Here is a 13,847-nt window from a genome sequence, read left to right on the forward strand (position 1 = left end):
TTGGCTTTTGAAATAAAGAGCTGTTTGGTTGTATAAAAATTGAATTCAAAACAATTGACGTCAATGTCTGCAAGCAGTGAATATTGCTCTTTATCTCTGATCCGTTGACAGAAAAACGTATTGCCAGAATGTTGTCATGGAAATCAAACGCAGATGAATCCGATGGATTGACCACACACTTCCCAAGGTTGCCTAGAGATGGACACCAACTGGCAACAGCAAACCTGGTTGGCCAAAAACCACCTGGCGCCTGCCATGAGCTCAATGAGGAACAACATATCGTACAAAATAGAGATGTAGATGGATTGTGGCTGCCTTGTGTCCCACAGAGAACGAAGAGGATTAATTAAAATTAAAAAGTAAGTAAATCTCGTTATCAACCTTACAGCAAGTCTTTCATCGTAAATGGCGGCTGTCCTTCATTATCAACTCATTCTTACGCTACCAAGTTGAATAGAAATACATGAAAGTTGAAGAGTTGTTCCAAATCGATTGTTTTAATTTGTGACGGCCATTTATTATGGTTCAACTTTCTGACCACAACATGCGAACAAGTTTTTCGGGTGAGCAAGTTATCTGTCCATAAGATAATCATAAGTAAACCTAGGTGATTAAATAACTAAAGTTGCTGCCGTTTGTTCTGCTATCTCCAGGATGACCAAAGATGTGTTAAAGGACAGTTCACGAGTTTCTGGATTTATTCATCAACCTTAATTAATTGAATTTCATCAACGTTAACTGAATGTTGGATGGCAGTGTGCAGAGCTTCACTTCTGGCGTACGATCGATGACTATTGGAAAAACATCTCAGCTCAGATAAGTAGATAATGCTTTTCCTATCTTTACACTCCAAGAGTGTTAAAAATCGTGATTCTGATTGTAAAATTGATAGATTTTCAAGTTTCGTACCATTGCTGCGTATAAGCGTACGGTTGTCTTGTTGTCCAGAAAATGCCATAATTTATATCAGTACAATACACGTGCACTGTATTATGTTCGATAATAATTATTATAATGAGACTACCGTTTGTTTGGAAGGACTTTGGGTCGAACTTTTGTTGGCTCAGATCATTTTCGCGTGGGGGGTGGAGTTATTATGTGAAGGAACATCTTGCACTTTTTATTTCACGTTCTTGGAATTAAGCGTCTGAAAACGTTTAGGTGAAGAGGAGAATACCACGACGTAAATAGTCATAACAAAGATTCTTTAATAATCATTAAATCCAATTTTAATAGCCAGCTTATATTATAACCAAGTTAGAAAGTATTATCCTTGATTCTTGGAAGCGCGAACAATACAACCCATCTTGGATTCCATGGGAATTCTACTTCATTTTTGAAGAAAATGCTAAAATTCAAAAACACATCAAAACACTACTGTTTTCTGAAAATTTACATAGTTCTCAACTGTATCTAACACTGCTGTAAATTTATTAGTTGACAAGGTAGTGTTGATTAAATATTCTTTTTTCTCTGTCTCTCTCGCTCCAGGCGGCTGATATATCACTGTTGACAGAAAGGGTAGCGATCTTGGATCGCAATGTACTGTTGGACTCTGGCACAAGTTGACTATTGGAAACATCAAATCTCAGATAAGTATATTATTTCTACTCTCGTTAACTTTTAACAGTTTCAGTGTAAGAATTATGAAAATCTCAGAAACTGATTAAATAAGAGATATTGTCTTGATGAAGAACCAAATTCTTAGAATTAATATTAACAACAATATGAGAAAATCAGTAACAAGAACACACATTTTGAGCATGGGATGTACTTAAGAGTTACCACTTTGAAAAACTAAATTCTCAGAGTTAGCATTTAAAACAATGAGAAAACCAGTAATGAGAATATACATTTTGAGCATGGGATGTGTTAAAAGTTACCACTCTGTTCCTTATGCTGAAGGTCAACCTGAAACTATCGAATATTATTTCTCGTAATTCTTGTTTTTTTCAAGGCATTGATGAAGACCATAACCAAAAGTTGCGGAAATTTAGATAACAGAAAAAAGTATTTTGCTAAAGTGAGAACAATGGTGGTTTCTTTTCGAGAAAAATTTAAATGAAGAGGAAGGGGTAGTAAGTAATTAATACATGGCCGCGGCTTATCAATAAAATCATCTCGTGAATGCTCACTAGTTTTCCATTAAGTCGAGATGAATGATACATCGAACTGTCGTTTTGCATGTATACATCCTTGCATTTGAGTAGTATTCTCGAGAATATAAAGTGAAGTATCTCAATTGAAAGTTTTTAATCTTCCAGTTCGTCACTTCTCATACATTGTGAACTTCATGTAAGAGTGCTGTTTGTACAGCCGTATAACTCTTGACGGTATCACAATGAACCAAATTAAAAGTAAGATTGCTCTAAAAAGGACTTCTTCGGTTTTTGTTGTTGTTGTTGTTGTTGCTGTTGTTTTTGTTTTTGTCGAGTAAAGAAGGATTTTAAATCTTGAAAAAAACCTGGAAAGGCACAGCTAGTCAGATAGCTGGACTACAATAGATCGTTTTCACTGTCGTGCAATAGAAAAAAAAAACAAGAAAATTCGATCTTATTGAAGATAAATAAAGAAGACTTCTCTCCAAGTTTTAGGTCTATGCGCTATCCCAAACTTCAGTTATTTGCCTAAATGTTTTGCACAAATTTACAGAGCTCAGTATGGTGCCGCCATATTGGTGTACCTCCGTGGCTCGATGTATTGAATAATTTTTGAGCGACGCGGGTTTAAAAATTCAAAATTCAACAAAGAATGTAAAAGCTCATAAGGGCGTTTGCCATCCAGAAATTTGGCAGTTTTTGAAGGCCAATTTCTCCTCGAATATTTCAGCCAAAGAGCCAAAAGTTTCACCAATTACTAAGTTTCACAAGCTCTTTAAATTGTTGTAGTCAATTCGTGTCTAGCGTGACACCTTCTCCATGCAAAGTAGTATGTCAATGAGGAAAAATGTAAAAAATGACCTCAGCAATGATTCGCCAATATTGCAGCCGGAAAATAGTGTGGCAATCTGGATCTTCTTGGTTATCTAGGCCATTGATTGCCTATTCTGCACAAACCAACATATTAACACTTAACTGCTACTTTTATTTCACGAAGGTCTAAAAATCATGAGATAAGTATATATTTTTTGACAAACGCGATGTCCCGCACTGCCATAACTCTAAAATTCAAAATGCACTTGTTTCCAAACGAAGGACACCATTGTGCTGAAATGCTGTCAAGATGTATAATTTTCGCACCTCTTATGCCTGATGAGGATAGAAACTCTGGTGGCTCTTTACGTTTGGATTTAAAAGCTTGATGACGTCACGTGAAAACGTTCCACTGAATTGAGCATAGAATAATTAAAGTCGCCTTACTCAGATCTAATCATTAATTAGTTCTACAATAATAACTAAGACAAAATCCGAGAGGAAATCGAGCAATTACAGTTTTTATTGGACAAAAACCTCCATCCAGAATAATTCTAAGTATCTTGCAGTCCTTTCTGCATTTTCTAAAAGGTTAAGATATAAATAGTGGCTTGAAATAACACCGAAAACCATTTCCCATGGAAATGTGGGAAAATAAGTTTCAAAGTTTAGAGAAATTGTGCAAACAAAGGTAGACTTTCATCATCAGTTTCATTTCACCAGTAATTTCAAGTATTTCATATGAACTTCAAAATCTGTTTCAGTCGACATTTGATGTTGTTAGAAATAATTTCCTTCGAGAAGATATTTAAAACAGTCGCACAACCGTTTACAATACGATGTGAATAATCTCGGTACAAAGTTTTTTCCACTTGTTACTCAAACGTTTTGTAGATTCCTTCTTAATTACTCGGAGGAAGATTATTGAATGAACTTGGTGAGCCGTACCGTTACTGGAATTTTTTAACACAGGATTTGGCAATATGACTTCTAACAATACCAGAGTATACAAGCTTATTGAAGTGCCTTTGCAATTAATTCTCAACTTGTTTTTTTACTTGCATAATGTTTACATTAATGGAGCCCTGAGTAGTTTTTTTTTTTCATCACGGCATGCTTATGAAGGCACGTAAGGATACTTTTTTGAATATTTTAACCGACCCACCCCTCCAAAAGAATGAAAAACGGCTAAAATATATAGGGACTTTCAGAATATATTTAGGTGATTTCAGAATATATTTACACATTGACCATTCAAAAACTGTACAATGTCTTCTTCGGGGGGTTAAATCTTACATGGACTCGTAGATAGATCAGAAAGAGAGAAAATTTTTAAAAAAATTGCTATGACTTAATTTAGGTCTACGGGTTAAGTTTCGCGGAGAAAACGTTTTTTCGCAATTTGCGATGAGTTCTCTTTCATCAAATTTTCCCTCATCAAATGTTCGTGATACAATGTTAACAGAAAATTGAAGTTCATTTAAAAAGTTAACAAAGCAAAATTGTACTTATTAGTGTGTTTCATGTGAAAAAACGTTTTGAATGACATTCCGATGGGGAAAGGAGCATTGTTGACTGGCCGTATTATCTATTGGACGAAACTTTGTGCTAAAATATTCAGAAAATATAAATTTTAAAGAAGTCTCATGAATTATTATAACTGATCATAAAACGAAAATTAAAACTGTGTTAACACAACGATATTAAAGAAATGATAAAGGGTCAGCTAGACGTCGAACTGGAAATCCTTGAAAAAAACGCAGATTATGTAATTAATAAATGGAATTTCTGTCGTTCATCTAAATCGACTTAAAAGATCATACTTCTTGACTGGTTTTAAACTCCCTACTTTGTTTTCAATTTCATTGGAAACTGCCTGCGAAAACCTCTGTTTTTGATACATGAAAGAATGAATTTTGAGTTGTGGATAAGAAATGAAATAGCTAGCTTCAGCAACGACGATACCTACGCCAGGGACGACTCCTAGAAAGAAAAATGGTATTTCTAATCTCGTAACAATCTGCATATCTGCTCCGTCCGCCAATCAGTACTTAAAACTTGCTCAAACTAAATATGTAATGCCAGCGATCCATTCCAAAAAGAAATACAAAAAATTTGCCATCCCGACCTACGTTCTTCAAAATGCACAGAACCTGTTGATGTCACGTTACTGCTACAAAATGCACAAAGATTTAAAATGCACGCGCACAGCCATTGTTCTACTCAATAAACCTTTCGTTTGGTGACGTTTTCGTTGCTGTTTTATGTTTTTTTTTCTTCATTTGGGATTTTTTATTTCCACAATTACATCAATTACAATCCCTTTTTTAACAATTAATTTACAGAAGAACGAATAAAGTTTGGTTTACGTACAGAAGTTAACAATGACACCCCATTGAATTAATTAAGAAAAAAGATTTTGTCAATTCTTATCTTCATACTTATTTAACTTAACGATTTTCCTTAACAATAGCGTTGTCTACTATAATTATTACTTAAGGTTACTTCAAACCTTCGCAGGTGTATTCCAGAAAAAAATTCGTATGCGCGCTGTTTTCAAGGAAACCCCACAAACTATATATCAACAGAAAGGTTATAAAATGTAAAATTGGGTAAAATTATGATTTGTTTTGGATTTTGCTTTCCGAAGGCGGCAGAGGCCGTCAACTCCAAAATGACCGACTGACGCCCCAGCGAATTAATCGGGTATCAAATGCGATCGTTCATGCAAAATAACTGTGCAGTGTTTATCACAAAGCCTCAATCTCCAAAAACGTGTCAGCGTTTTCTTTTATTTCTATTGGTTATCTTTTTATAGATCTGTCAAGTTCGACTATCGAAAAATTCGCGTAACCTGTTGCGTTAAAGGCCGCCACGAGGAAAGTATTTAAAATAAGGGAATTCGCCGACACACTTTTGTTCCATATTTATAATCATATCACCTTTGTGGGATAACTTTGTGGGATGATTTGTTTCTCCGCCTCTTTTAGCGTAATTCCGAGAGTAGTTAACGCAATTTTCCTGTGTTTTTTTTTTCTTTTGGTGACATCAGACAATAAGTGTTTCTGATTTTCGCGAGTGTATAATTTCCAGCTAGAACTGATACGAAAAGTAAGTGTTCCATGAGTGGTGAATTCAATGTTTGGGCGTTAACAGGGTCTGAAGACAGATGTCAGCGAGGCATCAATTCTAAACCAAAGCCGGTTGTTCACTGCATCACATGACTAAAAAATAAGTGTATTATGGTTATGTTTGACAAAGGGAAATTGTGACAGGCGAGAGAGTTTACAAAACTGTTCGGCTACGTATATACCAGCCCAAAGGGAAATAAATAGACGGCTTTCTTGCCAATTTCGAATTAAAAACTGACTCTTCGTACATCACTTGCACAAAAAAGTGACTTGACTCAGCTCGAAAGCTCATTTCAAGAGCACCGCTTTAAAAATTGCAAATGAGCCAACGGATAATAAAGTTATAAAATTGACAGTGGATCAGCAATTAAATCTCTTGACTGAATTAAGACATTGCCAAAGAGTCAGGTGATCAGAATAAATAATACATCCACTATGAGATATTGTCTTGATGTCAAAATTTACAATATTTATTGCCAAATTTTCATCTTTCGCATATAAAAATATACGAGAAAGAATGTAGCAACTAAGTATTGAATGTTTCATACTTTTAAGTGGAAAAAATATTAAACGTAAGATTTATTTTGTCAAATCACTCGGATTGTGGGCTGAAATAGCGCCACAAAACACCAGCAACAGATTGTTTTCAGTCGTGACTAAAGCTGACTCTATGCATTGTTAAAGAGGAGGGTGGGTAGAAGAAATGTACAATTTGCAAGCTCTTTGCGGCGTTCTTATTGGAAAAGGTCAAAGAAAAGAATTGGATTCACCTGTTTGAAAACTTTGCTTAAGTTCAATCTTGACACCAAAATTGCAGTACATGTTCAAGAAGGGAAATCGATGCCCCCAAAATAACCATTACGTTTGATTTAGGAATTCTGGCTTTATAAATTACCCACAGACAAATTGTAAGAACTGTTCTTGTGGCATATTGTGTAGATTTCATCTCGATACAGTCCCTTTTTTAGAGCATTAAATGAAGCGGCTGCAATTTGTGGCAGCTCGACTTAGCATTTTTTATTAAAAAAAAAAACTAAATGACGACTAAGAAGTTCAACGACAAAAATAGGAAAAAAATTCCAAAGTAATAACAGGAGTGCGAATTTAATTCCTTGCATGGTACAGTCACATGAAAAATGATAAGGAAAAACAGTACTTTTGTTTTAAGCGTCCTGTACAAAAAAGGTTGTGATGTTCTTAACTGGTGATTTATAGAAGAAAAAGTGAGAAACTTGTTGAACTGTAATTTAGAGGTGGATTGTTTATAAATTCAAGAGAAAGATATCTTTACGATTTCGGAGTAAAGGAAGATGTGATTTTCCAGCATTCGCTCCGCTCCAGTTTTCAGGTATTGTTCCTAGAAAGCGATAACAAATTCAAGTAAAAAAGTCGTTCATCACTGAAACGTGTTATGTCGATTATAGAAATGAACTCTATTATTTCCAAGAAATAGTGATCGACAGCTCATTTCTCCTTTCTGCAGATGATGAGAATTTCAATTAATAATTTCAGTTAATTACAATAATATTAATTTCAACAAGATGATGAGAAAAAAGGAAGTCATCAACTTTGGATCATTGTCTTGATGGAACAGTGAATAGGCCATTTTCGAGTTTACCTTGTCCTTCTGTTTGAAAACGAGTTCTCGTGCAAAACCACTCTTGCGCTGGAAGGCAAATTTCACTCTCGATTTCTGATTTTTTCCTTATTTCTTTCTGTACAATGACATTAAAAAATAAGATGTTCAATACGCAGACACGCGAGTTAAGTTATAATTATCCATTTCCAACGTTCAATAGTGCTGCCCACTTTGTTGCAAAAGTAAACAAGAAGTAAAGTTATATTATTCCATAATGAGGATTAGTTTTCGATTTTCCATTATTTTATTGTAACCAGAAATAATTTGGCAACACTCTGTTGAAAATGCTGCGGAATAGCTTAAGGTATTTTAAAATTATTCAGTACCTTTAAGATTCCTGGAAAGAATATAGCCTAGAATAATAAAATATTTCTGTTTGTCGTAAATGGATATTAAATTTTCCAGTTAGTACCGATAAAAAGTGGTAACTCCATACATGTTTGGAGCGTTTCTCGCTACGGTCTTAAGAGAGGTGTCGGCGAGGCATCAAACTCCCCAACAAACCCGTTCTCTATATAAAAGGACTTACTGTACACGACAGGTTCAGTGATAAAATAAACGCACTCTGTTTAATATGTCTGACAGTGGGAAACTGACAAGCGAGATAGTTTGCAAATCTGATTTTGCCATCAGTCTCCAAAACGAAATAGAGCTTTTTGTCTACCAATTTTGAGTTTAAAATATGTTTCTTCACACTTCAGTTACACAAATAAACAGTAATTTGAGGTTCACTTAAAGAATGGCTTGATTTAGCTCGAAAGATCATTTCATGGGCACTTTATAGAATAGTAAATGAGTCAAGTTGAATGCTTTGTCTTACGGATAAAAAAGGTTTAAAATTGACAGGGGAAAAGCAATGTGCTCGTCACGTAGAAAATAGCGGCAAGGTAGAACTGAATGAACTTTTCAATTCTCAAGAACTAGAAATCAACAAACAATTTCTCCTAGCTGTCTTAAAACATTCTCAAAAAGTCAAGTGATGAGAATAAAGAAATAAAGAAACTGTATAGGATGTTGTCTTGATATCAAATCTGACAACATTGCCGAATTTTCTAGTATAAGTTTAGTCAGTGTATCCATGGATACCATGTGTGTTCCTTGCTGTTTTGAAGGTAGCTGAAGTAGATCTACAGTTCTTATTCATTTTAGCATAACACGTTGTTAACTTGACTTTCTATAGAATGATAATAGAATCCTGGTTAACGGATTTTGTGATAAAGTAGCACCCAAATATTGATGGCAACCTATCAAACCTAAACGATACGAATAGCTTGTGTATATGAAAAGAAATTAAAGAAAGAAAAAACTTGACATAGAGATTTGAAATTTTTGCGCTCATTCTTGTTAACCCAGTACAGTTGGTAAATTAGCATATAACGTCTCAGTGCACGTATTTTCAATTGTCTAGATAGCACTTACACTTGCCTTCTAACTGATCAATAATGATAATTCTTGTCAACAGGATCACAGAGATTAGACGGAACCGTTAAGAAAATGGGCTGCAGCACTGATCAATATTAAATTCAACCACCTTAAAATAAAATGTTAAAAAAGGAGGTGAGCAAGTCTTCGAAAAGAGTTATGTGACTTTTTGGAAAAACATTACTAAATTTTTGAAAACTATTTAAGCAATAAACAAGACTTGCAAGGTAGCTTTCATCAGCATTTTCTTCTTTAAAACAATGTGAATCAAAGTACAGTACTTAAGTGAAATTTCGCAAAGCCTTTCCTTATGTTAAGAAGGTGTAAGGGCCAATTAAAGGACTCACAAAAAAGAGCTCTTGAAACCTTCTACAACATTAGATCATTCAATAACGAAAAAAAGGATGTATAAACAAGCCGCAAACTAAGTTTGCGGCCAAATCTTGTGTCCTTGTCCATTACTTAAAAACTTAAACAAAGTGTGTTACTAAATAAAGATCTTAACCCCCCACCCCCCCCCCCCAAATGATCTCAGCAGGTCAATCCAACAAATCACAACATTGTTCTACGCAACATGTTGCGCGCGCTTGGCCACCCTCTTGAGACCTCTTCAGATATATTACGAACTGATGGCTCATACTTGACAAAAACACCAAACACGTCGCAACAGGGTGGCCAAACGCACACAACATGTTCGGAGGAGGTAGCAGGGAGCAAGATGACTCTTTTTCCCTCCTTGCTCCTCCCCAGAGGAGGTAGCAGGGAGCAAGATGACTCTTTTTCCCTCCTTGCTCCTCCCCAGAGGAGGTAGCAGGGAGCAAGATGACTCTTTTTCCCTCCTTGCTCCTCCCCAGAGGAGGTAGCAGGGAGCAAGATGACTCTTTTTCCCTCCTTGCTCCTCCCCAGAGGAGGTAGCAGGGAGCAAGATGACTCTTTTTCCCTCCTTGCTCCTCCCCAGAGGAGGTAGCAGGGAGCAAGATGACTCTTTTTCCCTCCTTGCTCCTCCCCAGAGGAGGTAGCAGGGAGCAAGATGACTCTTTTTCCCTCCTTGCTCCTCCCCAGAGGAGGTAGCAGGGAGCAAGATGACTCTTTTTCCCTCCTTGCTCCTCCCCAGAGGAGGTAGCAGGGAGCAAGATGACTCTTTTTCCCTCCTTGCTCCTCCCCAGAGGAGGTAGCAGGGAGCAAGATGACTCTTTTTCCCTCCTTGCTCCTCCCCAGAGGAGGTAGCAGGGAGCAAGATGACTCTTTTTCCCTCCTTGCTCCTCCCCAGAGGAGGTAGCAGGGAGCAAGATGACTCTTTTTCCCTCCTTGCTCCTCCCCAGAGGAGGTAGCAGGGAGCAAGATGACTCTTTTTCCCTCCTTGCTCCTCCCCAGAGGAGGTAGCAGGGAGCAAGATGACTCTTTTTCCCTCCTTGCTCCTCCCCAGAGGAGGTAGCAGGGAGCAAGATGACTCTTTTTCCCTCCTTGCTCCTCCCCAGAGGAGGTAGCAGGGAGCAAGATGACTCTTTTTCCCTCCTTGCTCCTCCCCAGAGGAGGTAGCAGGGAGCAAGATGACTCTTTTTCCCTCCTTGCTCCTCCCCAGAGGAGGTAGCAGGGAGCAAGATGACTCTTTTTCCCTCCTTGCTCCTCCCCAGAGGAGGTAGCAGGGAGCAAGATGACTCTTTTTCCCTCCTTGCTCCTCCCCAGAGGAGGTAGCAGGGAGCAAGATGACTCTTTTTCCCTCCTTGCTCCTCCCCAGAGGAGGTAGCAGGGAGCAAGATGACTCTTTTTCCCTCCTTGCTCCTCCCCAGAGGAGGTAGCAGGGAGCAAGATGACTCTTTTTCCCTCCTTGCTCCTCCCCAGAGGAGGTAGCAGGGAGCAAGATGACTCTTTTTCCCTCCTTGCTCCTCCCCAGAGGAGGTAGCAGGGAGCAAGATGACTCTTTTTCCCTCCTTGCTCCTCCCCAGAGGAGGTAGCAGGGAGCAAGATGACTCTTTTTCCCTCCTTGCTCCTCCCCAGAGGAGGTAGCAGGGAGCAAGATGACTCTTTTTCCCTCCTTGCTCCTCCCCAGAGGAGGTAGCAGGGAGCAAGATGACTCTTTTTCCCTCCTTGCTCCTCCCCAGAGGAGGTAGCAGGGAGCAAGATGACTCTTTTTCCCTCCTTGCTCCTCCCCAGAGGAGGTAGCAGGGAGCAAGATGACTCTTTTTCCCTCCTTGCTCCTCCCCAGAGGAGGTAGCAGGGAGCAAGATGACTCTTTTTCCCTCCTTGCTCCTCCCCAGAGGAGGTAGCAGGGAGCAAGATGACTCTTTTTCCCTCCTTGCTCCTCCCCAGAGGAGGTAGCAGGGAGCAAGATGACTCTTTTTCCCTCCTTGCTCCTCCCCAGAGGAGGTAGCAGGGAGCAAGATGACTCTTTTTCCCTCCTTGCTCCTCCCCAGAGGAGGTAGCAGGGAGCAAGATGACTCTTTTTCCCTCCTTGCTCCTCCCCAGAGGAGGTAGCAGGGAGCAAGATGACTCTTTTTCCCTCCTTGCTCCTCCCCAGAGGAGGTAGCAGGGAGCAAGATGACTCTTTTTCCCTCCTTGCTCCTCCCCAGAGGAGGTAGCAGGGAGCAAGATGACTCTTTTTCCCTCCTTGCTCCTCCCCAGAGGAGGTAGCAGGGAGCAAGATGACTCTTTTTCCCTCCTTGCTCCTCCCCAGAGGAGGTAGCAGGGAGCAAGATGACTCTTTTTCCCTCCTTGCTCCTCCCCAGAGGAGGTAGCAGGGAGCAAGATGACTCTTTTTCCCTCCTTGCTCCTCCCCAGAGGAGGTAGCAGGGAGCAAGATGACTCTTTTTCCCTCCTTGCTCCTCCCCAGAGGAGGTAGCAGGGAGCAAGATGACTCTTTTTCCCTCCTTGCTCCTCCCCAGAGGAGGTAGCAGGGAGCAAGATGACTCTTCCCATCGTTAATTTATTCGTATATTCAATTTAGGTGATGACTCTAGAAATCGTAAAAAACAAGGTGGAAATGCTTTTATTAATAACAGTGATTATCCTTTACCTTGCTTGGAAGGAGAATTACTTTGCATTTAAATTGAGCTTAATCCGAGATACACTTTCTCTTCCCAAAGCGGAGCGCAATGTCTTTAGAAAATCGTCAGTGAGAGATACCTCTACACGATATTTTGGGCACATTGGTTTATCTTTTGGCCAAAATTCCCCACTATCTTACCGGGGAACACTGTTTGAAGAGCATAATTTCTGTTCCTCAAACCTCCACTCCACTGAATGAAACAATCGCGCGTGAGGAATAAATTTTTTCTATAATCCTCTACTTTCCTAGGAAGGAGATTTGGTTGGAAGTGTATGTCTTAACCATAATCTCTTAATCTTTTCTTTAAAAGTCAAAAGTGGTTACAGTTTCAGTAAAACTTCCTCCCAAAGTAATTTTCTTTAAGATGGTCAAGGTTTAGGGAATGGCTGAAAGACTAGACGGCTTATTTATGCCCATAGTGTCGACACAGTGTAGTTTAGTCTTACCGCTACTTCTTAACCTCTAACCCTCTCAGAGAAAAGTACTTTGGGAGGAAGTCTACCTCATATTACAACCCCTTTTTGAACTTTAAAGGACGAGTGGAAGATTATGGATGAGAGTTAAACTTCCTCTCCAAATATTCTCTCTAGGAAAGTAAAGGATTATGGACGAGGTTTAATCCTCCTTCGCGATTGTTTCAATCAGGGGAGTGGGGGTTTTGGGGGACAGGAATTAGGACTCTTCGAACAATCTTCCCCTGTAAGATGGTGGGGGATTTTTGGCCGAAGATAAACTACTGTGCACAATGGCTTGTGTAGGGGTATCTCACGATTTTTTTTTAATCTGACGATTTTTTTCTGGCATTGCCCTCTGCTTTGGGAATGAGTAATGTTCATTGGATTAAACTGAATTTAAACGCAAAGTAAAGGACAACGACACATGTTTAACCGCACTCACCTTTCTGGTTCTGCGGCATATTTTTTTCTACAGTTATTTTCTAAATAATATTTTATCACAGGAAGGTGTAAGAGCTTATTGGATTCTAGTCTTTAATTTGCTTTTTGCACCTTCCTTACATCAGCTAAGTTTACTTTCGTTATTTGCGAAAATCTCTATCCTTTTATTCTTCCCTCATACAGACTTAATATTACATATATTCACGTCCGCTTCATTTGTTAATCAACTATTCCATCGTAACTTACTCTGAGGATCAACAGATTTACGATAAACGGAGTACAGGTGCTTTTCTTAAAGTTTATTTCCAAGCTCAAAGAGAATTTATTGAAAGTGTTTCTGCATTTGTCTTTTAGCCAGTTGTTCGCTGTGGTGTATCATTGTTCACTTTCTTTACTATTCCTCAGGCTACCTGTTGATCGAATCAAATATTAACAGTTCATCAGAATGTGTCACGCAGAATCAACATGTATTATTATGCGATGAACTGTCGGAGTGAGGGTGCTGCTGCGATACTCTCCTACTTGTTCTATATTTTCTTTCCAAATAAAACTTACGGTGCTTACATACATAATGAAATGTTCACAAGGTAACGCTAGCTTTTGGCTTCAGAAAAAAATAAACAAGTACTAAGCAAAATAAACTAGTCGTTTAAGTATAGAACTCTTACTAAATGATTGCCAATTAAATCTCTACACTTTAAAACGTCACCATAGTGTTATCGAGCGCAGAATGAACTGTCTTTTGAGTCCATCTTTCAGCTTTGTCCGAACGATTATCAGCTTTTTTTTTCTAAAATTTCG

General features: G+C 38.6%; 1 protein-coding gene across 1 annotated transcript; it reads right to left on the reverse strand.

Annotated features, from left to right (window-relative positions):
- Positions 1 to 9,643: 9,643 nt before the first annotated feature.
- LOC149098151 (uncharacterized) lies at positions 9,644 to 13,066 on the reverse strand. Its single transcript, XM_089276648.1, has 2 exons — positions 13,048 to 13,066; positions 9,644 to 11,718 (listed from the first exon to the last, which is right to left on the reverse strand). The coding sequence occupies exons 1-2, from the start codon at positions 13,064 to 13,066 to the stop codon at positions 9,644 to 9,646; spliced, it is 2,094 nt and encodes a 697-aa protein (XP_089132774.1).
- Between the last annotated feature and the right edge of the window lie 781 nt (positions 13,067 to 13,847).

This window comes from Orbicella faveolata, unplaced genomic scaffold, assembly GCF_042242905.1.
Source record: "Orbicella faveolata isolate gen_17 unplaced genomic scaffold, um_ofav_v1 contig_46, whole genome shotgun sequence".
NCBI lineage: Eukaryota > Metazoa > Cnidaria > Anthozoa > Scleractinia > Merulinidae > Orbicella > Orbicella faveolata.